The sequence below is a fragment of the Alligator sinensis genome, unplaced genomic scaffold (genome assembly GCF_000455745.1).
Source record: "Alligator sinensis unplaced genomic scaffold, ASM45574v1 scaffold54_1, whole genome shotgun sequence".
Lineage (NCBI taxonomy): Eukaryota > Metazoa > Chordata > Crocodylia > Alligatoridae > Alligator > Alligator sinensis.
The window spans coordinates 2,313,331-2,338,857 of record NW_005841962.1 but is presented as its reverse complement, the minus strand read 5'-3'; the positions used below and the strand labels follow the sequence as shown (position 1 = coordinate 2,338,857).

Sequence of the window (25,527 nt, the reverse complement as noted above, 5' to 3'; positions counted from 1 at the left end):
GTGTCCGCCCCGCCCCTTCCCCCTCTTTCCTGCGACGTGTGTCGAGGTCCGTGCGCCTCCCCGGAGCCGTGGGGGTGGCTGCGGCCAGGGCCGGGCTCTCCCTGGGCTGCGCTGATCCTCCTGCTGGGACCAAAGCCGGAGGCTCCTGGCTCGAGGGTCTGGCCCCTGCGCTCGGGGCCAGGCCAACTCCCGGATTTGGGGTCAGGGAGGGATTTTTACCCCATGGTCAGACTGGCCCAGGCTGGGGGGTGTTTGCTCTGTAGCGGGTGTGGGGCCTCCACCCGTGGTCTCCTCAGCATGTGCCGGCAGCCTTTCTAGAAGCAGGAGGTGGGCTGCTGGGTTTCCCTGCTTGACTTGTGATGGGGCTGGGGTTGTGTCCGAGTCATAGAGGATGAGGGTTGGAAAGGGTCTCAGGAGGTCACATCTAGTCCAGGCCCTGCTCAGAGCAGGATCAACCAGCCCCAACTAGATTCTCCCAGCCAAAGCTTTGCCTAGCTGGGTCTTAAACACCTCCAAGGGTGGAGAGTGCACCACCTCGCCGGGTAACCTGTTCCAGTGCTTCACCACCCTCTTCATGAGACATTCTGCCTAATACCTAATGTAAACGTCTCTTGCTGCAACATGAGACCGTTGCTCCTTGCTCTGTAATCTTTCCCCACTGAGAACAGTCCAGCTCCATCCTCTTTCAACCCCCCCTTTAGGTAATTAAAGGCTGCTACCAAATCCCCCCTCAGTCTTGTCGTCTCCAGACTAAAATAAGCCCAGTTCCCTTAGCCTTTCCTCAGAAGTCATGTCCCCCAGCCTCCAAACCTTTTATTGTGTTGGGTTAGGATTGACAGTAGTCTTAGGCAGAGTTTAGATTATGGTTTTATGGGACAGTTTGAATAGGGATGATCCTGCCCCAGGCAGGGGGTTGGACTAGATGACCCCTGGAGGTCCCTTCCAGCCCTAGTCTTCTCTGACTCTGAGTTGGGGTACTTTCAAGGCCCCCCCACCCACAGCCTGTCCAAAGTCTCACCTTTAAGATGCTACGCTGGTTAGCACTACGGATGAAAGGGACTTGGGGGTCATGATTGACCACAAGATGAACATGAGCCTTCAATGCGATGCTGCGGCTAGTATAGTAAAGCGAGCAAAATGCTGGCTTGCATCCATAGATGCTTCTCAAGCAAATCCCAGGACGTCATTCTCCCGTTGTACTTGGCCTTGGTGAGGCCGCAGCTGGAGCACTGCGTCCAGTTTTGGGCTCCACAATTCAAAAAGGATGTGGAGAAGCTTGAGAGAGTCCAGAGAAGAGCCCACGCTCATGATCAGAGGTCAGGAAAACAGACCTTATGACAAGAGGCTGAGAGCTATGGGGCTCCTTAGCCTGGAAAGGCATAGGCTTAGGGGTGATCTGATGGCCACCTGTAAGTGTATCAGGGTGTTCACCAGGATCTGGGGGAATGATTATTCACCAGAGCGCCCCAAGGGATGACCAGGTCAAACGGTTATAAACTCCTACAAGACCGTTTCAGGCTGGACATAAGGAAGAATTTCTTCGCTATCTGAGCCCCCAAGGTCTGGAATAGCCTGCCGACGGAGGTGGTTCAAGCACCTGCATTGAACGCCTTCAAGAGAAATTTGGATGCTTATCTTGCTGGGATCCTATGACCCCAGCTGACTTCCTGCCACTAGGGCGGGGGGCTGGACTCGATCTTCCGAGGTCCATTTCAGCTCTAATGTCTATGAAATCTATGAAAGGGTTGCTTTTTCTACTGTCTGAATTGTTTCCATCTGATCAGGCTGGACTTTCCCCTGTACAGGCTGAAAAAAGCTGCCTTTGATTGTAAGGAAGGAGTTTCATTATTGTTCTTCTAAGATAGTAGTTACGTAACTATTTGTTAAAACTGTTCTTGCTGATCAGACAGCAAATGCCTCACCCTTCAGTGCTGACCTCAGAGACCCATAATGGTCCGTATATTTCTTCCAGCATTGGGATAGCTTAGCTTATTTAGCAACTAAGAAGGCAAGTCTAAGAGGCCAACACAAGGAGGAAAGAAAGTAGCCTAGATATTGTGGCAAAATATTGTACAAATAAATTGTGCAGATATTTAGCTGAAAGTTGCTGCGGTAAGATTTATGCAGTTAACCCTTGGAAAGGGAATAATATGAGAGGAGGAATTAAGTTCAGGTAAATCCTTCTGATGTGCAAGCAGACAGGCAGGGCTTTGTAAGGCTTGTTAATGGTACACAGACCACTGGGGACTTTATCAATAGTTATGCTTCCTAAGTAGTTTAAATATTTTTAACAGCATGGCTAATATGATAGTGATTTTCTACATTTTGTACTTCAGACACTCCTTGGAAAATGTCAGCTCACTTTCATTCATTTTTTTTTTTTTTTTTTTTGGCCATGGAAAAATAGCCATTTTTCTGTTGCAAAGAACTGACTGCAACAGGTCAGAATAGTTAAGACTTTGGATTCCTATTGGAAATCTGTGGGTTTATCTTGTAAATTGTTTGCATGCCTAATAGTGCTAACATTATGTGACACCCTTGAAAGGATCTTGGGAAGGTGCTGAGCAACCTCGGCTGAGAATCACTGATTTACTGAATAACTTCCATAGTTGTCTGTTCACTGTCTAAGTATATTCTCCATGAAATCAGTATGATTCTTTCTTCACCCCCCCCCCCTACTGTAAAGGGTTGTGAAATGGACCAAAGTCTTGTTAACAGGGCCTGTAGTAGCTAAAAATTAACATAACCAGCAGCCGGCTTCAATGTTAGCTGGTTATGGTATATAGAGAAGAGGGAAGTGGGGACCTCTTGGATGCCTGTACATGATTGCGGAGGCTGCTCCAATGCAGTGTAATTACAGTGTGTCTGAGCAGGCTCCATTAATCGAGTCTGCTGGAGTGTGGTAATTACCACACCCCAGCAGGCTCCCACGTCTCGTGTATCAGTGTCCCTGTGCTTAAAAATGTTGGCAGGGACACTTGAGCTCAAGTTTGTTGATTTTGAGCTTTTATTTCAAGCGTTCCCATTGCCATTTTTAATCGCAGAGACGCTGGTATATGAGACAGTGCAGCACTTTAGAGTGGCTCTTGAACCCCCTGTAATTAAAGCATCTCTCCCCCCACACACACCCCTGGAGCATGTGTAAAATTGCCCCTTAGGTCTAAGAAAATGTACATAGAACATAAGTAGCTATCGCTGTATTTCAGGACCTGTGACCAAGGAAGATGCAACTTGTGAAAGGAATGCTTTGTTAATCCTACATGTGACTCTTATCTGATTAAAATATCTAATATTTCTTAATATTGAAGTAGCTGTTTTCTTTTATTAACTTCTCCTTTTTTAAGGCTCTAGACATATGGACTATGCTTCACTTGATTTCTCTCCCTCCTTCCCTGACCTTCCTCCCCCCTCACAGTGGACCTTTCTAGCTTTCTGCATGTTTTTTTTTAATGGAATAGCTAAGTGGGCTTCTATGCCAAAGACTGCTGTTAGTCTCTAAAGTTTCAAATCTGTAGTGTTAAAGGTACAGTATTGGGCATCAATACTATAACACACCTTCAGAGTTCTGTGTATACACTAGGATTAAGAATGAGAACAATATGAGCAGAAACCATTTGATGCTATCTTGAATGCAATGCCTGCATTACCATACAGTACAGGATGTGCTGCTTTGAGTTTATTTTTATTACATTATTTGGAGGCTAGCATTAAGGAGTTTCCTGCATTAGAGTAATGTTGAGCCTTTATGGTGAAATAATCAATTACAGGAGTCAGGGTTTCAGTATCGAAGGCTAAAAGGCTGCTTAAGCAATATTGCATACAGTACTGTCTTTAGGTGCCATTATGTTATTGGACAGAATTCTTGTATCTTATGCATTTTTTTTTCCTTCATGACACACCAGTCACTCCCTGAGTGTGGTGTTTTTTTTGTTTGTTTGTTTGTTTGTTTGTTTTTAAATTATGATGGCTTTAAAGTTATTTTTTGATTACTAAACAAACACCAACAAACTTTGCATGTGAAGTTATAAAGCAGATATGCCAACTTTAAGAGCATCTTTTATTAATTTCTAAACTGTATATCTGTCTTCTACTTGTAAGCTGTGGTATCAGAATTGTATTTTGTTTTCTCCTTAGGTTTTATTATGTTAGAACTTGCTTTGGGTGCTTGTTAATTATGTAAACCTGAAGTTGGTTTTTGGATTATTATGTCTAAAGTCACTGCTGTTTCCTTTTTAAGCTTGTAATAAAGCAATGAAAGCTGCCAAAACTTTAAAAGCAGAAAAATGGTCCTTTTGAGCTCTGCTTTGTGTTAATGGGAAAAATGACATTAATGATTATTTAAGAATACTTTTTTATACAAGGAATCCATCCCTCTTTTCTTCAGTAAGTGACTAGTCCATAAATTTTGCAACTTTTTTTCTTTTTCCTTTTTATGTTGCTATCATTTTGAGTGGGAACCATGTATACCAAAAAGACTTTAGGAAAGTTTGTTGAAGGCAGAACTTATTCCATGGCATTTCTCTGCCTCTTTTATGGACATACTATTCCCTTTAGAGCAAATGCATTAAAGGAGCAGTTTTGCACCCAAGATGTGTATTTTAGTCTGGCTTCATTTATACCTGAAATGTATGAATCTTACTTTTTTTGTAGTAGTAGTTCCTAATCTAAATCTAATCGTTCTCTCTTAAAGTATTGCATAGAATGTTTTCTGGATAGAGACTGTTCCAGTATCTCACCTGGGCAACTATGTATTGTATAGGATTGAATTCTTGACCCACTATTTTTGAATGTGGGGAATAGTAACTTAAATGGAGTCACTTGTTAAGGTTTTACCTGTTACTGCAGTACTCGGTATACTCCATATACACATTGGTACCTAGACCGATCTTACAACCATTTCATAATAATGATCGTGTCAGCTGCAGGAACAAACCAAAAGGATTTATTTGGTAGGGTTCCACTGCATTTTATCCCCTTTAATCCTGGATTGTTGAAAGCGTTCTGATTCTTGAGTCTGCCCTTTTTCTTCACATGTACTTGGTTTCTGTGTCTCAAACAGCACTGAAAGGAGTCTTGGTTTGATAATTTTTATCTTTACTTGAGGAACATGAAAGTTATTTGAAAAATAATTTAATGTAATTTTTCGTTGCTTTGTACAGTAAGCAAGGAATATAATAAATGACTCTCAATCTACCTGTTATGAGCTTTCAACACTAGAATTCTAAAAATGCCACTTTAGAAATGTAAGTAGGACTTACAAAATAACTTGTGGCTCGCCTCTGATCAGAAACTTGAATATGTATACCTAGTGTGTCAGGCTTTCTGTAGTTGGAAGTTACTATGAATATCTGCTATCCATTAATCTGTATAAATATTTGTCCATTTTGCATTTCTTCTGTCTTCCCAAGCATCTTTAAGGACTAACTTTTAGATTAGTATTGCTAAGGATTTTTTTCAACTTAAATATCAGTAAGCAAAATATTTGGACAAACTCAAGGTTGTTGCAGATTTTCCTCTTGACTGAAAACAAGACTGAGTAATTAACTGCATCAAGAGCTTGTCAGCCTAGATGATGGATCGTGTCTCTGAAGAAATCTCAGATTCCAAAGGCAAATGTGAAGACTTAAAAGCGGAGTTGGGTAGAAAAAGCTCCTTCAGACCAATCTTATTAAAAGAAATACAGACTTTCAGGAAAGAACTTGCGGATTTTAAATCAAAGACCGTATCAGTATCTGGTGCATGTCTAACAGTACTCCTGTTTCCAGTAGAAGAACAAAATATTTTGATCCCTGACTATTTTAAATCTTTCCACTGGCTGACATTTTCATTCTTTTTAACTTTTTGTAGCGAGTGTGTATACAGTCTCTCTTTTTATTATATTTATCTGCATATGTTTATCTAAAGATTACAGTATAATGTAGCATTTTTCCACATGAAACAATGCTGCTCTTCCACGCCTCCCCCCTCTGTCCCCCAGCTTTGAATATGCAGCTTGCTTGGTACATTTGTAGTTTTCTTTCTATTTAATTTACAGGTGGGGAATTTTACATTTAATTTACAGTAGGTGACTGGGCCTTCGAAGACCCAGTCTTCACTGGCTTTCTAACTGCAAAATTGTTTAACTGTTTGTCTGTTTTGTTTTTTTTGTTTGACACCTCCCCCTCCCCCCAACTTAGCATGTACCTCAGGCCAAAATTCTCTCTTCTCTCCACTCTCCCCTTCCTTCCTCTCCTCTCCCCTCCCCCCCACAACTATGCATGCATGCATGCATGCACGCACGCATGCATGCACATGCAAGACCATTCTGAATACTATTCCTTGGAGAGTTTTAGTTCCCATGATCTTGCTCTAGCATGTGACACTTGGCAGGAGGGACACTGAATATGCCTTTTTTTGGCATCCTTGTGAAAAATGGAAATGACGAGGTTCTCTGTCTTAAGCTCTTTGCTTTTGTCTAGATCAGGGTGCTTAACCCCCAGCTTGTGGGCCATATCTGTCCTCGGGCACCATCAGGCCTCTTGATTGGCCCAGCACCACTTACTTTTGGCCCCATGGGCCAGATATGAGCCCCACTAGTATAGTCTACACCAGTGGTTCCCAAACTCTGACAAATTGTACACCAATTTAAAATGATACAACCTGAAGTGCCACCAGTAAATTTTTGTCATATAAAGTAATTATAATAAATCTGTTAATGTGTACAGGCAGTCCTCGGACTTGCAACACAATTGGTTCCTGAAAACTGTGTCTTAAGTCGAAACATTGTAACTCGGAACCAATTTTCTCATAAGAAACAATGTTATAAATGTGGGATTGGTTCCTGAACCAAGGCCGGATACCCTATTTTCACCACAAATACCCCAGAATTTTGTACTTGATCAATTATAGATGAGTAATATAGCTACATTAATGTATTTGTGTTGTAAATAGCAATCATATTGATTTGGAAGGACTTCTTTGAGGTGACTTTGGACTTTTTAAAAGGCTCTTGGTTGGACTTTCTGAAGGGTTCTTGGCTGGAGTCTTCTCAGGAGTCTTGGCTGCAGGTTTTTCTGAAGTCTTGTCTGCTTTCTTAAAGAAAGTGTCCAAGGAAGTTTGGACAGATGTTCTCCAGGGAGATGGGCAACGCAGCAAACTTGTTCGCTGGCGTGATGTCTCATCGGATCAAGCATTGTGAAGTCGGAACCAGCATCAGAAAGTTGAAATGGTGTCAGTTTATAAATGTTATAAGCCGAGGACTGCCTGTACTACTAACGGGTTGTCTGCATACCACTGCAGGTACCTGTACCACAGATTGGAAACCATTGGTCTACACCATTGCCATACTTGGCAGTGGCACACTTGATATCCATGCTTTACTGCTCTGTGCCTACTAATTGCACTCAGTTGGAAGTTCTTTAACTCTGTAGTGATGCAGCTGGGGTGACAGGTGCGAACTAGCCGGTATCCAGCACTGGTGAGTGCCTGCAGTGCAGATGTGGCTTCAGTGTCCCATCTCCTGCTCTTGCTCACCAGGCTCAGATGCCATCGTGTAGAGTTTGAGTTGCACACAATGTTCAGCCTGGGGAGAGCAGGACTACACTATGACAAGGTGCATTGTTCTCTCTCTCTCTGGCTGCAGCAGAAAGTGGAAGTTGGCAATGAGGGAGAGCCAGTGTCAGCCATAATGAATATAGTCATGACTGGCACAGGGGAAGCTCTTTTTTGAAGCCCTGTGTGTGGTATATTTATCCATTTTGAGACTAGTAGGAAAGTAAATCGGAAAAAATCATTCAGGGCCCAGTGAGCATTTTGCTGCTCTTCTAATTTATTCTTTATAAATGTATTTCTAAGTTGTTCTGACTCTTGTGGAAGTTCATTTAGAACTCTGAGGCACAATGAAAATATAAATTCTGACACTAAGGAAAATAAGATCCTACCATGAGGGAAAAATCTAATGAGACTCATTTGTGTCCTGGAACCTGTTCCTCAGGCCGATGTGGCACCTGTGAACTTCGAGCTACTTAACCTCTGCTGGAAAAAAATCTAAAGTAGAGATTAGGTCTGCAAGTGGAAAATGACACAAAAGAAACCTTCACACTTTTTTGTCTTTTAATGTAATGGGGGGAGGTACTTTTCTCTCCAGTAATAGTACACCAGTTGGTGTATTGGTACCAGTGCATGGCTATGATGGATTTGACTTTAGGCGAGCTGTTTCCATAGCTATGTTCTATTCCAGGTATCTGCTTTCCTTATGTCACTGATGTAGGTTAGGTTGCTTATTGGCAAATTGTCTGTATTAAAAATTCACCTAAAGGAAAGTAAACATGGAGCCTGAACAGTAACTACAGTATTCTAGATTAGAAGTCGATAACCTGCTGTTGTGGGCCAGAGCTTGTGACTGAACATCCTGCCATGGGCTGAAAATTTCTGTTTCCTGAGTGACTAGGTCATGCCTGCATTTACCCTCGCTGCAGACAAGCTGGGAAACGGTGAAGAGGGTAAGTGCAGGGAGGGGCCACAGTGGAGGGAATAGGTAACATAGTGCATCTGTATGCTGCCCAATTCCCACTCTGAACTGGATCCAGCCCATGGACCATATGTTGCAAACTCCTGTTCTCGATTGTTTGTATAACACTTGGATGCAGGAACGTTTCATCCCAAACACAGATCTGGCTTGTAGCCTGGAAAATGCTAGTATTGAAGCACACTTGTTCTGATGCATTCTTATACAAACTTCCTTGTTTCTACTCTTTTAGTTATTGTTATGGCAACACTGAGTATGTAGTGTTGTGTAGTTAGGAATACTATATATATATGTGTGTGTGTGTGTGTGTGTATATATATGTATGTACTTCTAAATTGTTGAACTCTTACTGTTATGAATAATACAAGTGCCACAAGATCCCTTTCTGATCCCTAAAAGGATCTTGTATTTAGCAGACAGACTAATGCTTAGTTTCAAGGAAACTTTTCACCCGAAAAACTTTCCATATTCTTTCCTCTAAATCTCTTCCTCCTAAGGATTTTTTTCTACTGTGAAGCAAGGCAAGAATTCTGGGATAACCAATTTAAAACTCTCAGGCTTGTATGTCTAATCACTGATCTGCCAAATAAGTGACTGGTGTGGTAACTCTTTACAGTAAGAACAGTGTTTCAGACAACCGCTCAACGATTTCTAATATGTTTAGAGAGGACCGTATTCAGTAACATTCTGTTGGTCTGCTACATTTAATTTTACTTGGCTCTTTTCAGGCACATAACACCAGAAAAGTTTTACGTGGAAGCTTGTGATGATGGAGCAAATGATGTTCTTGCTATTGACAGAGTCTCCACAGAGGTCACTCTTACAGGTACTTTATTCACTTTTTAAAAAGCATAATAAAGTAATAGCCTACAGTAAAAGTTACAGTAGTATAAGAGTGGTGTTGTAGCTGTGATGGTCCAGAAACTTTGGGAGGGGCAAGAATTTCTTAGGGTGATATCTTTTTTTTATTGGACTAACTGTATACTAGGGCTGTGCAAAGCTTTAGTGGCTGATTCGATTCAGTGGCCAAATCTCCAAATCAGAATTGAATCGGGAGACCTTTTAATCTCTCCGAATAGATTCAGAAAGATTTGATGATTCGGCCATAGACACAGCTTTAAATGTTTTTTCTACATGCCTCAAAGTACCAGGTGGCTTGCGAATGCTGAGATGGTGGGGCGGATGGAGCATCCCACAGGAGCATGGGGGAGTTCCCCAGCGTGCTCGGCAGCAGACCTGAAAATGGACCAGAACCGGTTCTGGTCCACTTTGGGTCCTCCAGGGAATGCACACCGGGGGACCCCCCTGTACCCTTCTTGGTCTGGGAGGCCCCCCCCTGGCCAATCACTGAGCTGGGGGACACCCCCCCTCCCCCGCACACTTGGTGGCAGACCCAGAAGTACTTCCAGTCCACTTCTGGGGTTGCTGCTGAGCACGGGAGTGGGGGGCACACTCCTGTGGGACACTCCATCCACCCTGCCATCACAGTGTTCATGAGCTGCGCTTGATACCTCAAGGTATGTAGGAAAAACATTTTAAAGCTGCGTCCATGGCCAAATTGCCGATTCTCTGAATCGGCATCAAATCTTCAGATTTGGATTCAGCTGAATTGAATCAGGACAGTGATCCGAATCAATGAATCAAATCACTGTTGCCGATTTCGGGCCGAATCAGAATCAAATACAGCCTGTTTTGCACACCGCTACTATATACTTGGAAAAGTTAGATAAGCTTTTGAATACATACTTCCTCAGGTTAAGCAAAAAGTAGGACAGGTTGGCTCCTTAGAGATGAACTGGTTAGGAGAGACTTGAACCTTCTTTGGCAGTCTGTTTTATTAGATGTCTGTTCATTTCATCTGACAAGGTAGATTGTTGCCTGTGAAGGCCCATGCCTCTTTGAACCAGTCTGTTACTAAGGAGTTACCTAGCTCTACTGTCTGTCAGACTTCATAATACCATGACTAACAATGTTTTGCTCAAAAAATGAAGTGAGCAACTAGAAAACCACTTCAAAGTTAACATTGATCTTTGAATAGTTAACTGAATGTCTTAAGTATAACATCAGCGATACAAGTTATAGCTGTATTGGTCTACTTGCAAAAGGAATTGGAACTCGTGGCAGAGGAGATATCTTTTATTAGACCAACTAGATATTTGCAAAACAATTTCTTTATTTGCAAGCTTTTGGGCACATTCACCCTTCCTCAGCATTGGGGGAATGCAAAGACTCTAAAATTTCTCCTAGGTGGCAATTAAAATTAATATTTCACAGGAGAGCTGAAAGTGTTGTACAATCTTCTGGTTGGAATAGTTCATTTTGTGCAAATTAAGCTCAGATAAAAGTTAGAACAGTCTGTTTACCTTTATGTTGCCTGGTGTCAAGCAGGATGTTGAATTGTTTCCTTCTGGTTATGCTATTTCACGTTTCTCAGGAGGGTGGTGCGATGGATGCTCTCCTGGGCAGGAAATTCTCTTGTGTTGAGGCACTCTGAGCTCTGTGAACGTGCAGATTGAGCTGGCACAGCAGTCAGGAGCCAGGGTGTCACCATTCAGGTTCCAAGGTGGCTCTGCCATATCTGGCCAGAGTTCTGAGCAGTTGCTGCCTGCCACATAGCCCAGGCTGCTTCCAGCAGGGTGTGCAGCCTCCTGACTATCTGCTGTGAGTGGCCCAGGCTCCGTGACCAGCAGCAGCTGTCAAGAGCCTGGGCTAGCTGTGGCATGCCAAGCAAAATGGCTTCGCGTGCTATGTTTTGACACGTGGGAGTTGCTGATCCCTGCTATAAAGGCTTACTGTACAGTAAAATACTGTTCAGTAAGCCTTTCCTGGGGTCTACACATACTCCCTGTTGGGAGAAAATCTGCTCTCAATAGGAGCAGCCCAGTACAGGGCTGCTTCCACCTTCCTATGGCCTCCTGCAGCGACCGGTGCTAGCCGGGGGGCTGGGAAGCATGGGGGCCAGTCCTGATGCACACAGGGCCAGGAGACAGCTGCCACTGCAGAGCTCTCCCAACTCCATGCACATGGGGACAAGCCCCATGTCCAGCAGGGTTTTCCTGCTCTTGGCCAACCCACGGCTGCTTGGGGATGTTCCTGGCCAGCCCCTGGTCCTGGTGCTGCTTGGCTTCTGGCTCCTGTGGGGAGTCAGGAGCTGAACAGCGCTAAGATTGAGGGTGGCGGGGGACACAGAGCTACCTTGTGGCAGCGTTGTTTGGCTCCTGGGGGGAGCCGGGAGCTGAGCAGTGCGAGTGGAGTTCCCCATCCACTGTGGCCCCTCTGGTGTTGGGGCTGACTGAGAACAAATTTTGCTCTTGGTCAGTGTCTACACATGTGCTACTGCACAGTTAGTTTACTACCTGTATTTTTATAGTAAACTAACTGTGCAATAGACTAATTTACTGCGCAGTAAATGGTGCACACATGTAGATGGCGATGCTTTTACTGTGCAGTAGATTAGTCTACTGTGCAGTAAAGTGTCACATGCTGGGCATGTCCGCATCTCAGGTTTTCTTTACTTGGGAAGTCCATTAAAAAGCTAAATTTTGAAGCGTTTGCTAGCTTTTTATTACAGATGCATCTTAGAATGGCAACACAAGTTGGTTGTTAGTCTGAAACACTGGTGCTCAGGTGGTGGGAGGGGAGAGGGAATTGAAACCTGGATTAAGATGGTATACTACATTTGTAACTTGCAGCCAAGATTTAAAGCTGAAGTAACGAATAAGATGCTGAAAGGGACTGCCTTAACTAGTTGAGCACTGCAACAGTACAGATTCTTAATATTAAGTACAATTATTCCATTTTGTTTAATGATGATGACTTGTTTTTTAAAGATGAATTTATGCTGTAGCTCCTGGTATGTGTAGTGAGGTTTTAATGTATTTTGTAAGATTAGAGCTCAGATTATGAACATGGCATTCTACAGGACTTCTAGCAATCAGTTCCTTCTGTAAAGACTTCTCTGCCCAGGTTTCTGTAGCTTGCTGTCTCTTGATCACTAGTGTTTACCAGCAAATAACCCTTTAAACCCTCATCTTAAAAATAATATGGAAAAGTTGGAGAGGTCCAGAGTTGGGTGACAAAAATGATTAAAGGGCTCAGCTAGCAAGTCATATGAGGAGAGGTTGAAGGAAGTCGGCACGTTCAGCATGTGGAAATGACACTTAAGAGGGGACATGATAGCAGTCTTTTTAATACAGAATAACCTCATAAATCTGGCATGCTTGGGACTGAGCACCTGCTGGAAATCTTAAAAGTTCTGGATTTTTGAAACTGGCATATTGGCACGTCATGGAGCAGTGGCTGCATGCAGCGTGGTGGCCACGTGCAAGCTTCCCCCTCTGCTGCTCTGGAACCAGCTGCCGCTACTCCCCAATATAGTGTATTTTTGAAGAGTGCTGGATTTTCAAGAATTCCAGATTTTTTTTATGTCTGGATTTATGAGGTTATACTGTACCTGAAAGACTGCCATAAAGAAGAGAGAAAATGCCTCTTGTTTCTTGCTGCAAAGAGCAGGATGTAGATCAATGGCTTAAAGTTGCAGCAAAGTAGGTTTAGATTGAATCTTAGGAAAAACTTCTTTACTGTTAAGACAGTGAGGCAGCAGAAGTTGTGGAATCTCCATTGCTGGAGGTACTCAAGAGGTTGGATAAGCACTGGTCAGGGCTGACCTAGGAGTAGCTATGCCTATGCTATACTACTGGTGCTTCCAATGCTGGTTCCAACATGGAGCTGGGAAGGAATCTTTTTTTCAATCTATACCCCACTCACCCCCCCTGTTTTGAAACATATTGGGGTTTATTGCTTTCCTCAGAGGCATTGGGTGCTGGCTGTAGCCAAGGCTGGGGATTTTGATTGGGGTGTGCCAATGTTCCTACTGGGACTAAAACCTGGAGGTTCCTGGCTAGGGTGTAGTACCCTCTGCTCATGTCAAACTGACTTGCCATATTTTGTGGTCAAGCAAGATAATTTTACCCCATGATCAGATTTGGTATATGTTGTGGGGGAAGGGTTTGCCTTCCACTGTAGTGAGGGGTCTTGTGGTCTTCTGTGGTTCTCTTGAGTGTATTTTAACAAGCTTTGCAACAGTAGCATGTTGGCCACTTGTCTTCCTGCTGTACCTGTAGCAGGTTAGGGTGTTGGGTCCTGTGGTTTTCAGGACTGATTTGTGTAGTCTTTGCTAATAGGTTAAACAGGATTTTTATAGGATGGTTTGGTTTGGGATGTGTGCTGTTTAAGTTGAGAGTACTCTTGTTTTCCAAGGGGGTGATAAGCTAATAATTGTGATTTAATGGGTGACCACATTTTCATGTGTGCTGTTGTCTTGGTAGTTTTGCATCAGTGCAAAAAAACAACTCTGGCTTGGTCTAGAGCTTTTTTTAGGATAGCATTGCTAGAGATACTAGTTACCTTATTCTCTGTTCATGACTTCTGTAAGACTTGCAAGTCACAGCACAGCTACAGTAGACTTCCAGTGGATTCTGACTTTCCAAGCTATGGGCTCAGTCCCCATCTTGCCCCCAAAGCTTACTTGTACCTCCTGCCCCCAAAGCTCATCTCAAAACAAGAAATTCCTTGCTGACGGGGCAGTGTGCTGAGCTTCCCAGCTAGACTCACGTACATAAGTTTTGAATTTCTCCAACTAGAATTACATCTTGATTTAAACTAAATGGAAACTTTAATTTCTTAACTTTACTCCAGCAGGTTTTAAATTTTTAATCCTTTGCCATCAAAGTTTAAATAGGCTGTTCTTAACTTCATGACTCATTAAAACCTACATATTTTATTTGAAACTTCTGGATCAAATCCTAAACTAACATTTCTGTGATTATTCTGTGTTATGACATCTTAGGTTTTCTTTCTTTCTTTTCTTTTCAGTTAAGAAAGATGTTCCCCCTGCAGCTGTTACAAGGCCTATATATGGTATTTTGGGAACAATTCGTCTGGTAGCAGGTAAGGCAAACATAGCTGTGAAGGCATGGTGGTAAAAATGTGTTGCTAGGAAAACTTTAGAAGTAAGTGAGGAGTGAGCATCTCTTGAGGATACGTGAAATTACTGTTTTAAGGTATGGGTACAATGCCATCATATTATAGGTTGCTATAGTAGAACACCAGTCTGTGGATTTTAAACATTCTTGGTTATGTTGCATAGCTCTTCCTTTCCCTTCATTTTTTAAATGTGTAGTGATGGAGTTAAGTGTCCACATTGCCAATAAGTTTTATTTTTAACTTGCTATTTCTGGAAAATCCTACAAGGAGTTTCACTTTCTTCTACTCGTTTCCCATGCTTATTTTGGCTTACTTGCTGGATTTTCTATAGCACTTGAGTACTGCTCTATGAGGCTTGATTTCAAGTAGATAATGTTGGTACACAAAGAGAAGTAGCTGGAAATTAGCATGCTGGGTTAGTAGTTGTGGATTTTTTTAACAATCATTGTGTTCCAGTTCATTTCCAAATAAAGGAGATTCAACAATTAATAAGAAAAATGAATTGGAACCAGACTTTAAACTTCTGAAGACTATTAAATAGCACAGGGTAAGAACAAATTATTTACATAAAACTTGTGAAAGTGATGGAAGTCATTACTTTAGCATGTAAATCACACTTGCAGGTATGAGGACCAGTGTTCTTTGGAAGCATATTACGACTTTTTTTTTTTAAGTAAATTTGAGTTTTGTGCAACTTAGAATGTCTGACCTACTGGTATTAAACAAAAAGAACAACATGGGTGCTTCATAAAATTCATGACAGATCATCTATAATGTAATCCATTCTTCGCTCCTTAATAAGGGAATTACAAACAGCATGGTTCCTTAATAAAATTGAGACTAGCAGTCCAATGCTAATGATTCTGTCTTGGGAGATGCACCAAGGGATTGTTCATTTAAACCTGCATCTAAGGGTTGCAGTTTATGGTTAAAACCAGATTTTTCCAAAAAGGGGGGGAGTAAATAGCTTGGTGAATAGCACCTTGTTTTGGGAAGGACTTTTCCAGAGTCATGGCCAAATGCTAATGGCAGGGGCAGAGGCTATTCTTTGGTGTCACTCTCTCCTTTGGCTATGCAGCAAAAAGATAGAGGCTTTTTAACCCCCTCACAGTTGCTGCCAACTTTGCAGCAGCTAACTGTTAAAACAAGCTCTGACATTGAGGAGTGGCTTTTTGTCTGCTGTGTTCTGGTCCCAATTATGGAGGGCTAATTTGAGAGGAAAAGTTGCATGTGATAATAGTAAAAGCAGTCTGAGATCCTTTTTTTTTTTTTTTTTCCCTTGCCCTTTCCTCCCCTGCCCCCCTTCTCAATTGCCAAATTCTTCCCCAGGCAGTTTAACATGTTCAGTGGCTTGTCCAACTAATCTTGGGCCAGTTGTTAGTGGTTGGCTAGCAAAGGCAATAGTTATTTCGGATACAAAATTAACAAGTAGTTCAGTTACATTTTTCTGGTACTTGTTGAAAGGCAGCATTAGTTTAGACTGCTGTCTATTCACGAAGATAAATATAAAACTACTTCTAGTCCTGTCACTCTTGTACTTCTTGCAAGAACTAATATTGCATCTTACATGGAAAACAAAAACCTTAGGTTGACTTGGGAAATGACGCTAATAAATAACTTCTTTGCTTTTTCAGAATATTACCTGTGTAAAATTGAAGAGAATCTGTGCCATTCAAGTTCCATTGGGCAGTCTACCATGTCTAGTTTGCTTGCACCAGTAGTTTAGTTTGCCCAGCTAGGAAAAGGATGTTTAACATCTGTCTTCAAACTGTTAGTCTGACAAACAGGCATGCATTTGTTGTGGTGCTGCAAAAGTATAGCACTGCAAAGGGTGTACATGTGTTCAGAGTTGCTACAGGGTGTGCCCTCCATCCTAGAGGCTGTAGTGATGCACCCCTGCCCCAGGAGGGGAGCATAACAGCTTGTCCCTTCTCCTGGAGAAGGAGGACCACAGGGCCAGCTGCCAGTGACTGAGCTGGGCTACAGCTTGGCTCCCTGGCATGCTGTCATTAAGTTATCTACTCTCCTTTGTCTTGGTGTCAGGGGCAAATGAGGGAGGAGAGAGAGAGCAGAGAACTAAGGGATTTTTGGGGAGCAAGAGATTTGTAACACTAGTAACTGTACAAAATAGTGCTACAGAGAAGTTCCTGTTTCATCAAGGAACATTTTTTTAGTAGGATTTGCAGTATTTTGTAGTGCTGCTGGCAAGGTATGTATCTGAACACCCACTTGTAGTGCTACAGAAGCATATATGGCACTGTAATTATAGTATTAGTCCATGGCCTCAGTCTTCTTTTTTTGTTTTTTTGTTTTTTACATAATTTCAGAGATGAATATGGCTATAAATATTTTGCTTTAACAGGCCTTTTCTGTTTTTATTATTGTTTAATGTTTGTAAATCCTAAATTGGAACTTAAGAAATCACACTTTTGATCCTGAAAACTTACGTATCCTTCTCAACCAAGAAAGTGCGCAGAATTTACAAGTGGGAGCTATAGTCCAAAATGTGATGGCTAGCACACGTCTTCTTGAATTGGATGGATTAAATACTACGGAACTGTTTTAATTTTCTGGGTGAAAATTCAGTCACTTCAGCATATATTGTGAATAGGAGTATGAGTGTACTGTGTGCAGCTTTAAAACCCAATATTGATATTGTTGGCATTCGTTTGCATGTTTCTTGAACATTCAACAGCAGTGATACAAAAATGAATTGCATTTCATCCTTGTTAAATAGCTTGTTCAAAATTTTGATCAGTGCCAAGTTGCATGTGGCTTTTTCAAACCTCTTGGTTATGTTTGCATCAGAAAGTCAAAATGTGTCCCATGAGCTGTAAATTCATTCTGACAGTAAATGAGTTTCACAGGAATAATCTTCTCCAGTAAAAAGAGAGCACCGAAAGCAGATAACAGCTTTAGGATTAAGTTGAGAGTACTCTTGTTTTCCAAGGGGATGATACGTTAATAACTGTGATGGCAAGTGATCACGTTTTCATGTGTGCTGTTTTGATAATTTTGCACCAGTACAAAAAACCCTCCTCTGGCTCGTTCTAGAGCCTTTTAGGACAGCATTCCAAGAGATGCAAGTCTTACAGCTCATAAGGTAACTATCAAGTCACAGTACAGCTATAGTAGATTTCCAGTGGATTCTGATTCTTCAAGCTATGGGCTCAGTCCTCATCTTCTGTACCTCCTGCCCACAAAGCACCTGTATGTAGAGAGGCTACACTCGGGAGAGGATGTCGCCTACTCAATCTCCATAATCTTGGCAGATTAAGACCTACTAGAATGAAATGGGTGCTTTGGAAGGTGCACTTCATCTTCATCACAGCCCAAGAAGAAATCTGTAGGAAAGCTGATACAGATTTTTTTTTTTGTCTTGTGAAGTAGAGCAAACTGCTCCTCTTGAAGGGTAACCTCAAGGAGGTTACCCTTGAGGTTTCTCAACCTCTCCGTTTTCATACAAGTTTTCTTTATGGCCTTATTTGCTATGGACAACTACTTTGTGGGGAGGGGTGTTAAATCTACTTCTCTGGCTATTTTTTTACTTCACTATTCTTTTTTTTTTTTTTATTTTACAGGCACATATCTTATTGTAATAACAAAAAAGAAAAAAGTAGGTGAAATTTTCAATCATGCAATCTGGAAAGCAGCCGACTTTGATATCCTCTCCTACAAAAAGACCATGCTGCACTTAACTGATATTCAGGTAGGAGTAGAATAGAATTCTCTGGCTTTATCTTCAGTAGAGAAATACTTTAAAAACAAAACAAAACAAAACAAAACAAAAAAACTGTCCCAGGCTAAAAAAACATTTGCTTTGGCTACTGACAGCAAGGTGGGCAGTACTTTAGTGCACTGTAACTCAATTTCTTTGCATTTTTCAGTATATTATCTGTGTAAAATTAAAGAGAATCTGTGCCATTCAAGATTTATTGTCCAGTCCACAATATCTGACTTTCTGCTCCCATTTGCTGTCCCTTCTGACTGTCTAAGACATTGCTTACTCTGGACACGGTTCTGACCAAGTTATCCCATGCTAGCTCCCACTTCTACTTAAAGTTTTTGTGGAGCCTTCCTCTACTGTGCTCCTTTTCTGTTGAAGAGGACTGTCCCTGGACAGGATTTTTCCTGGACTGTCCCTTCCCTTTTCTGCTTCCCCATTCCTTGCAATCATCTCCTGAGTTGACCTGAGAAACCACCATTCTCTCCTTTCTCAAGATGAACTTGATGATCTCCTATAACCTGTAAGTTATACTTGCATCAACTATCCTGAGATAACTGACAGACTAGCCAGCTGTTACTGTACTTTACCTCCCCGGTACCCAGGAATGGAGAAAGACAAAACCTAAACTTGTGCTGCTTATTCTAGTAGCGTTTTAGCCATGACTACTTCTGGGGTAATTCTCCACCAGTGGGCACATCTACATATGCTGTTAATGCAGCTGAGTAAACTCTGTAGCTTATTGCTCCCAGGAGCGGCATTTACATGTGCACCTGGGATCACAGCACCTTGAGCTGGGGCAGCACAACCCCAGCTGGCAGGGAGCCAAGGGGATCAGCTTCCCAGCCCAGAGCTGCTCTGCCCTTGCTCAGTGTGCTGTGGAGGTGCTGGCTGGGGCATTCAGGTGCTACAGTGCAGGGGTAGCCATCGGACAACCCTCGGCCAGCCCTGTTATTGTTTACATGTGTTTGAGCGCACGCAATTACTCTGACATAGGGTAGTGCTTATGTCGGGCAGTACTATCCTATGGCAGAGTTAATTAGTCTATTGCAGCCTAATAGCACCGCACATATAGACAGTGACACTACTGTGAAGCTAATTAATCAACTTTGCAATAAAGCATATGTGTAGATGCACCCAGTTTTTCCATGTGTAAGCCTCAAGCCCCTAAAACCAGGGCATGTCTTCTGTCCACTATTTCTTTTTTTTCTGTACCAGTATAATGTTGATGATGCCAGTGTAAATATATAGTCAGTCTGACCGTGACCTAAACTATGTAATTATCTTGGTTAGCTTATTACTGGCTAGCTTTATTGAATAACCTAACCAATAATTAGTTATCTTATTATAATAATTACAATAATTTGTTATCTTATTATTGAATTTCCCACTTATTTGCATAAGTAGGACCCAGTTTGAGGTTGGGGGATGGGGGTAGAAAAAGGGTGAAATCATTGGAACTGAAACCTGGGGGTGGCTGTGGAACAAAGATAAGGCTACTGCAGGCTGGTGTAGCATAGTAGACATGGCCTAAATTCCCACCTGCATGCTGAGCTTGGGACTGCAGCAGGGAAGCAAGCCTGGGTACCTCTTTCCTGCTGCACAAAAAATATGGAAATGAGGTAGCATAGCCATCTTGATATCCCAGGGTAGAGTCTCAGAGTTAAGGCATGCTTGGGATAAATCAGTGTAGATGTGGCCTTGGTGCCTTTTTTAAATGGGCTAATCAAACCTGTAACCGGGATGTCTTAGGTGGACTTGCTTTTTGCCAGCATGCTGTAGGCTGTGTTCTGATAAATCTTAGCTGCTTCCCTAAGCTCTGTGTTCTCTGAAGCAATAACTCTCTTCCTTTGTGGTTGAGAAGTACCTAGTATCAGTTCAACTTCAACAACTTAGTCAAGTGTCATATAAAGCACTGCTTTTTATCAAATATTGAATTGGCTGGATTGACTTAGTTTACCTATTGATGCAGTCACTTCAGAAATTGTAAACTCATGCTAGTCCATTTTGGGTCACATGTCCTCAATATATTCTGGCAGAACATGAAAGAAATCTTAGAAAATCAGTTGTTTTTTTAATATTAAAATGTTCTTAGTATTTTTTTAAATAACACAATATTAGTAAGTAACCAGGACTATCTTGTTCCGTTTTAACAGTTGCAGGACAACAAAGTCTTTTTATCAATGCTTAGTCATGTCTTGAATGTGGATGGATTTTACTTCTCAACAACATACGACCTAACACATACTTTGCAGCGGTTAGCCAACACAAGTCCAGAATTCCAAGAAATGAGTCTACTAGAGAGGGTAAGGATTTCATGCCTGGGCAGGGGGAGTTGTGGGGATCTTGTCAGTCCAGCTCTTTGTCAGCTAATTTTCTGTATGGCACAGGTTTATCTTAAGCATTACTTCATTAAACTGTTTGAAACTCTAATCCCCAGTAGGACTGAACTTGGTGAATACTAGTTTCATCCTTCCTGACAACATTTTTGCAATGGTTTTGTTTTGAGCTTGCTGCTTTGTCAGCTAGGTATCCTAAAAAGCAGACACATTTGCTTAGATTTCTTTTTTTTTTTTTTTTAAAGCAGAACCTTTTTAAGAATAACTTGTGTGATCAGATCTAAGACTAAGCACAATCCAGTGTGCCTTGGCTATAGTACAGATAAGTTATGCAAACCAAATTTTAAATGGCAGATCTGCAAAATGTCAGCTGATTTATTTTGTTTTTTCACACGTTTTATTTGCTGATACTAAGTATAGTGCTGACAGAATATAGATTATGATTTTTTTTTTGTAAACAAGCCATACTAAACTCTGATCTTGAATCTGATCACTCAAATAGACTTGAGACTAGTTAGCACTCTAGATGCATCAAGTTTTTCTTAAAAATTACAATTGCTGCAACACAAAGATGGTGGCAGTGGGTTTTATGTTTTGGTCCAGAATGTATGGACTCCACTGGACATTGTTGTAAAAAGCATGAGTTCTTGCATCTTTCTGTAGGTCTAGGAAATAGTAATCATGACCCTGGAATTCTGGCCCCAACATTGCACTTCTCCATTATTTCTTTAGAATAGAGACAGAACCTAATCTCTCGGACTTTGACTTTGATCTCGTTTTCTAGCTAGCTTTAGGACAACCAAAATTCTTCAGCTGTGGAGCCAGCAGCTGCTCAGTTCTTTTGTTGATTGATTTATAATAATAGGGAATGTATATTTCCTCCACCCTCCAAAGATGCTGAGCAGCCACCACTTCCACAAATGCTACTGGAAGTGGAGAGTGCCTGCAATCTTTGAATTGGGCCAAAACCAATTGAAGTGGGCCAAAACCCCTCAGAAGGGGATTTGAGTGCTGCAGTCTTTCCTTTACCATTAACTTTATCTTTTTGTTACAGGCAGATCCACGGTTTGTGTGGAATGGGCATCTTCTTAGAGAATTTGCTGCTCAGCCAGAGGTAACCTGTACTAGAAGTTAAGCTTTAGGGCTCAGATGTACTTTCCTCCAGACAAATGGAATCTCTGTGATATCTTTTTTTAGCTCTGCGTTAAGTCTTATTTCACACGGCCAGAAGAGTGGCAGATAACTTCTTGGGGTATTTATACACGTTTTCATCCCGTGACACACTGGAGATCTGCTGCTTTGCACACTCGATTAATTGAGTCTGCTTTGCTCGCAGACTGAGAACCGCGCTACTCTGTGTGCAGGTGTATAAGTAGCAAAATGTGCATCAGCGCGTATCAAATGGCAGTGGTGTGCTTTTGAACTAAAGCACCTCTGATGTGTTTCAGTTCAAAAGTGTGCTGCCACCACTTTCTCAGCGCTGACATGCATTTCGCCACTTATACAACTGTACAAACTCTAAATGAGGACATTTCTTCAATGTCTTGCTTTTAGACATTGTCTTTCTTAAATAAGACACAAGGACCTAGTTAGGTGATGGATGGGAGATGATAGCATTGTACACATGAATTTTTGGGGGGGGGGAGAACACCTGTGAAAAGCTAAGAGAAACCAAAATAGAAAAGCAGGAAACTTTGCAAAAAAGGATATAACTGGCATGCACAGGGAAGGAAGCCAAAACATCTGATCTACAGCTAATTCAACATCAACCATCAGAGCATTCATTATAAACAAATGTGGAGAACCTTAAAGCAGCATTAAGAAGACTTTGAATTTAGAAATTGAAGAGAACCAAAGGTTTTAGATATTCTGGATTTTTAAAAATTTAGTAGGGGTAAAAATACAAATCAAATAGCCTTATATTTTTCTTTAGATGAGAGTTCATGACTTGATCCTAATAACCCCTTATTTAATGCAAATTACCATATTGCCCATACATGCTAATCTAACAAACACCGAAAATGGGCTTTTAACAAATTTGTGCACTGTTCGTACACTTACATTGCTGCTCTTAGGGAGACAGAAGTATCACAGCTTGGGCAGAAGCTACCAGAGCCTTGATAGCAACCTTGATGATGAAGTATTTAAGATGATTTTCATGCCAGTGAGCCATGATAAAGACAACAATTTGCAGCAACCTGTTCAAAACTGCATTTTAAAAGTACCAATGAAATAAATGGGATTCTTTTTTGTTAACTTATGGATTTGACTTAAGCCTCAGGCACAGGTACAACTCTGCTGTGTTTATCAAAGGTAAATACATTTTCTGGGACAACTGCCTCATTTCTTTGACACAGCTATGAGTTTGTTTGGTCATCTTCCCTTAGAATTGCCTGACCTGGTTGAAAGGCCACTTTAACACTGACCTTTTGCTAAATGTAAGCCTTCACTTTTCAGATCAATTCCACAAGTAGTCATAAATTTTTAGAGAAACAAACGTGATGCAGTAAACTCTAATGCACGTCAGACTGTACAAATACTTGAATGGTCATGCACAACTCTTTGTTAAGCACTATGAATGATTGCTTTGTTTCCTAGTAGCTTGAAGTACTAAGAACTTAAACGTAAGGTCATGGAGAAAATCTTCACATTTGGTGCCCCCCGCCCCCCCCTTGACTTCTGCTTCTCAGTCATGCACTACATGCTTATTTATGCATAGGGAAAATTAATACAATGGGAGATGCTGAGTTTCTTCAGTTGTCAAGTCAAAGCTTTCTTTTTCCATTGATATTGAGTAAGACTGCCTTTAAACTGGCAAAAGTAACTGAGATGTACAGGCAGGACCACTACAAATGTCAAAAGTGCTCTGTCTTATGGCAGCTACACTGCCTGGCATTAAGGCACACTTTTTTATATATCTACTGCACCTGCCTCTTGCACAATACCAGCTGTAATTCCACCTTTACTGCTGCAACTGCATTATGAAAGGAAAGGTGAAGACTGTCTGCCATGCCAGAGAGCATGTGGTGCCAGGCAACTTGAAAGACTGAACTTCTTTTGGAAGAGGAGTATGAAGTAGGGAAGAGGGCTCTTGATCTTGTTTGGGAGCATGTGGGAATTCAGCAGAGCTACTCTTCTAACATCTTCTGGTGACTTGCAGTCTAATCCACTTCCTTTTTATTTTTGCACAGTAGGAAAATGTGTGGCCTTGTAGTGACAAACCCCATTATAACAAATTAAACTAAATACTAATTGGTGAAAAGGGCAATAGCCTACCTTATTTGTTTTGGACAGTTGCACGCAGTCCACGTTCTAGATCTCAAGTAATTAAGACTTGTTTTAAATTATTCACATAAGCTATACAGTGTTCACTTAGGTAACACTTGTTGTTGGTTATCTTCTCATCTGACATACTAGATTACATTCAATGTAGAACATGAACAAGTAGTTACTAAAAACATATCAATATGAGAGACATAACTTGTTTGTGATAAAAAAAAATACTTAAATTTAGTAATGCAAACGCCCATTTATATTCCAAAGCAGTCTGCTATTGTTAATGTCATTCAGTAGTATATTTGGAGAATATTTTTCATTTAACTGAATGAAGTCAGGTTAAATAAGCTTTCATACTAACTTATAGCAAAATCTAAATATTTGCATTTATGCAAAGAAATTGCTTGTTTAGAAAACATCTAATTATTAATTGTTTAAAGGCCCAGTTAACCTCAGAATTTCCCTGTACAATGTTTGCTGCTTGGTAGAGATTCCTATGCTTGTTGTTTATCTTTTTTCTTACTTTTATATATCCAGGTACTGTGATGTTAATAAAATAGGTAAAACATTTCAAATGTGCAGTACAGTATCCTTTCTATTTCAGATCCATAGATTTGCTACTCCGGTGATGCATGGATGTATCCTTTTTACGTGTTGTTGTAATTTAAATTGCCTTAAGTATACTAAATCTTTGTGAAGATACTCAAAGTTAATTTTAAGTTTGATACTCAGAAGCATAAAATAGTGCTGGAGAGAGAATTATATGCTAATTACAATTAAGAAGCCTAGATCCATTAAATAATATTGCAGAACATAGTGCACCCTGTACTAATACTGTTTATAGGCCACATTTTGCATTCAGATAATCTGAAAATAAAACATCAAGAATTCTGATTTTAATATTTAACACTGTTCATACTTACAAGAAACTTTTTTTTCATATAAATAAAATGGCTCCCTAGTGGGGGTTGGTCTCTTAGACCAAACATGACTTAATAACTTCTTGCTTCATCAACTTGCTTGAATGCCTATAAAGGTACTTATACCTAACATACTTAAATGGACTGTGTGCGGGCCGGGAGCGGCCCGAGGCCCTCGGGGGTTTTTTTTGCGCGGCGGGCTCTGGCCAGCAGCCTGGACACGCCGGGTCGGGGAAGGCAGGCGGCACGCTAGAATTAGGCACAGATGCTTAGTGGTTGATTAAAGATGATTTTACTTACACCGAAGATGGTCGCGGTGCAGGCAGGAAAACTTGCTTGAGTTGCAGTTACAGAACAAAACAAAACTCGAACCTGCAGGGCACGAGAGTACGTCGCGGGGGTTTTCGGCGACGGGAAGATGTAAAACACGAGAGTACGTCACAATGGGTTTTCGGCGACAGGAAGATAAACCTGCAGGACTCGAACCTGGACAGAGCTCTGGATACACTCACACGAAGTTTGCTAGGCTCCGTGGAACTTGCGCGCTGGGAAGGGTACGTCGAGGGATCAGGCGCCGATGGGGAGAGGCCGATCAGACCCCTATAGCCTTCTTGATATACGCGCTGGGTCCAATAGGCTCCGCAGTGCTTGGAGATCTTCACGAGATGTGAAGTTCTCCTCCTCCAGATGGTTGTGGAGTCCTCCCTTGCAGGGTTCTCCTCGGAGTTCCCCAACTTGGGCGGAAACCACTCAAGCCTCTTATATGGCTAGCAAGCC

The 25,527-nt window shown here is 41.5% G+C and overlaps 1 protein-coding gene across 4 annotated transcripts in view; it reads left to right on the top strand.

Annotated features, from left to right (window-relative positions):
- The first annotated feature begins 64 nt into the window (after positions 1–64).
- The window catches only part of SACM1L (SAC1 like phosphatidylinositide phosphatase), a 39,618-nt gene continuing 14,155 nt past the window's right edge, over positions 65–25,527 (top strand). The window contains exons 1-7 of one of the 4 annotated variants that reach the window (XM_025200265.1): positions 65–200; positions 9,235–9,332; positions 14,381–14,455; positions 18,073–18,200; positions 20,372–20,521; positions 21,609–21,668; positions 24,435–24,468. In XM_025200265.1, coding sequence (XP_025056050.1) covers positions 18,177–18,200; positions 20,372–20,521; positions 21,609–21,668; positions 24,435–24,468 — 268 coding nt within the window. In that variant the 5' untranslated portion in view covers positions 65–200; positions 9,235–9,332; positions 14,381–14,455; positions 18,073–18,176. Of the gene's footprint in view, positions 201–9,234; positions 9,333–14,380; positions 14,456–18,072; positions 18,201–20,371; positions 20,522–21,608; positions 21,669–24,434; positions 24,469–25,527 lie in introns of those variants that run through there. The other 3 variants (XM_025200262.1, XM_025200264.1, XM_025200266.1) reach the window with 3 other exon arrangements.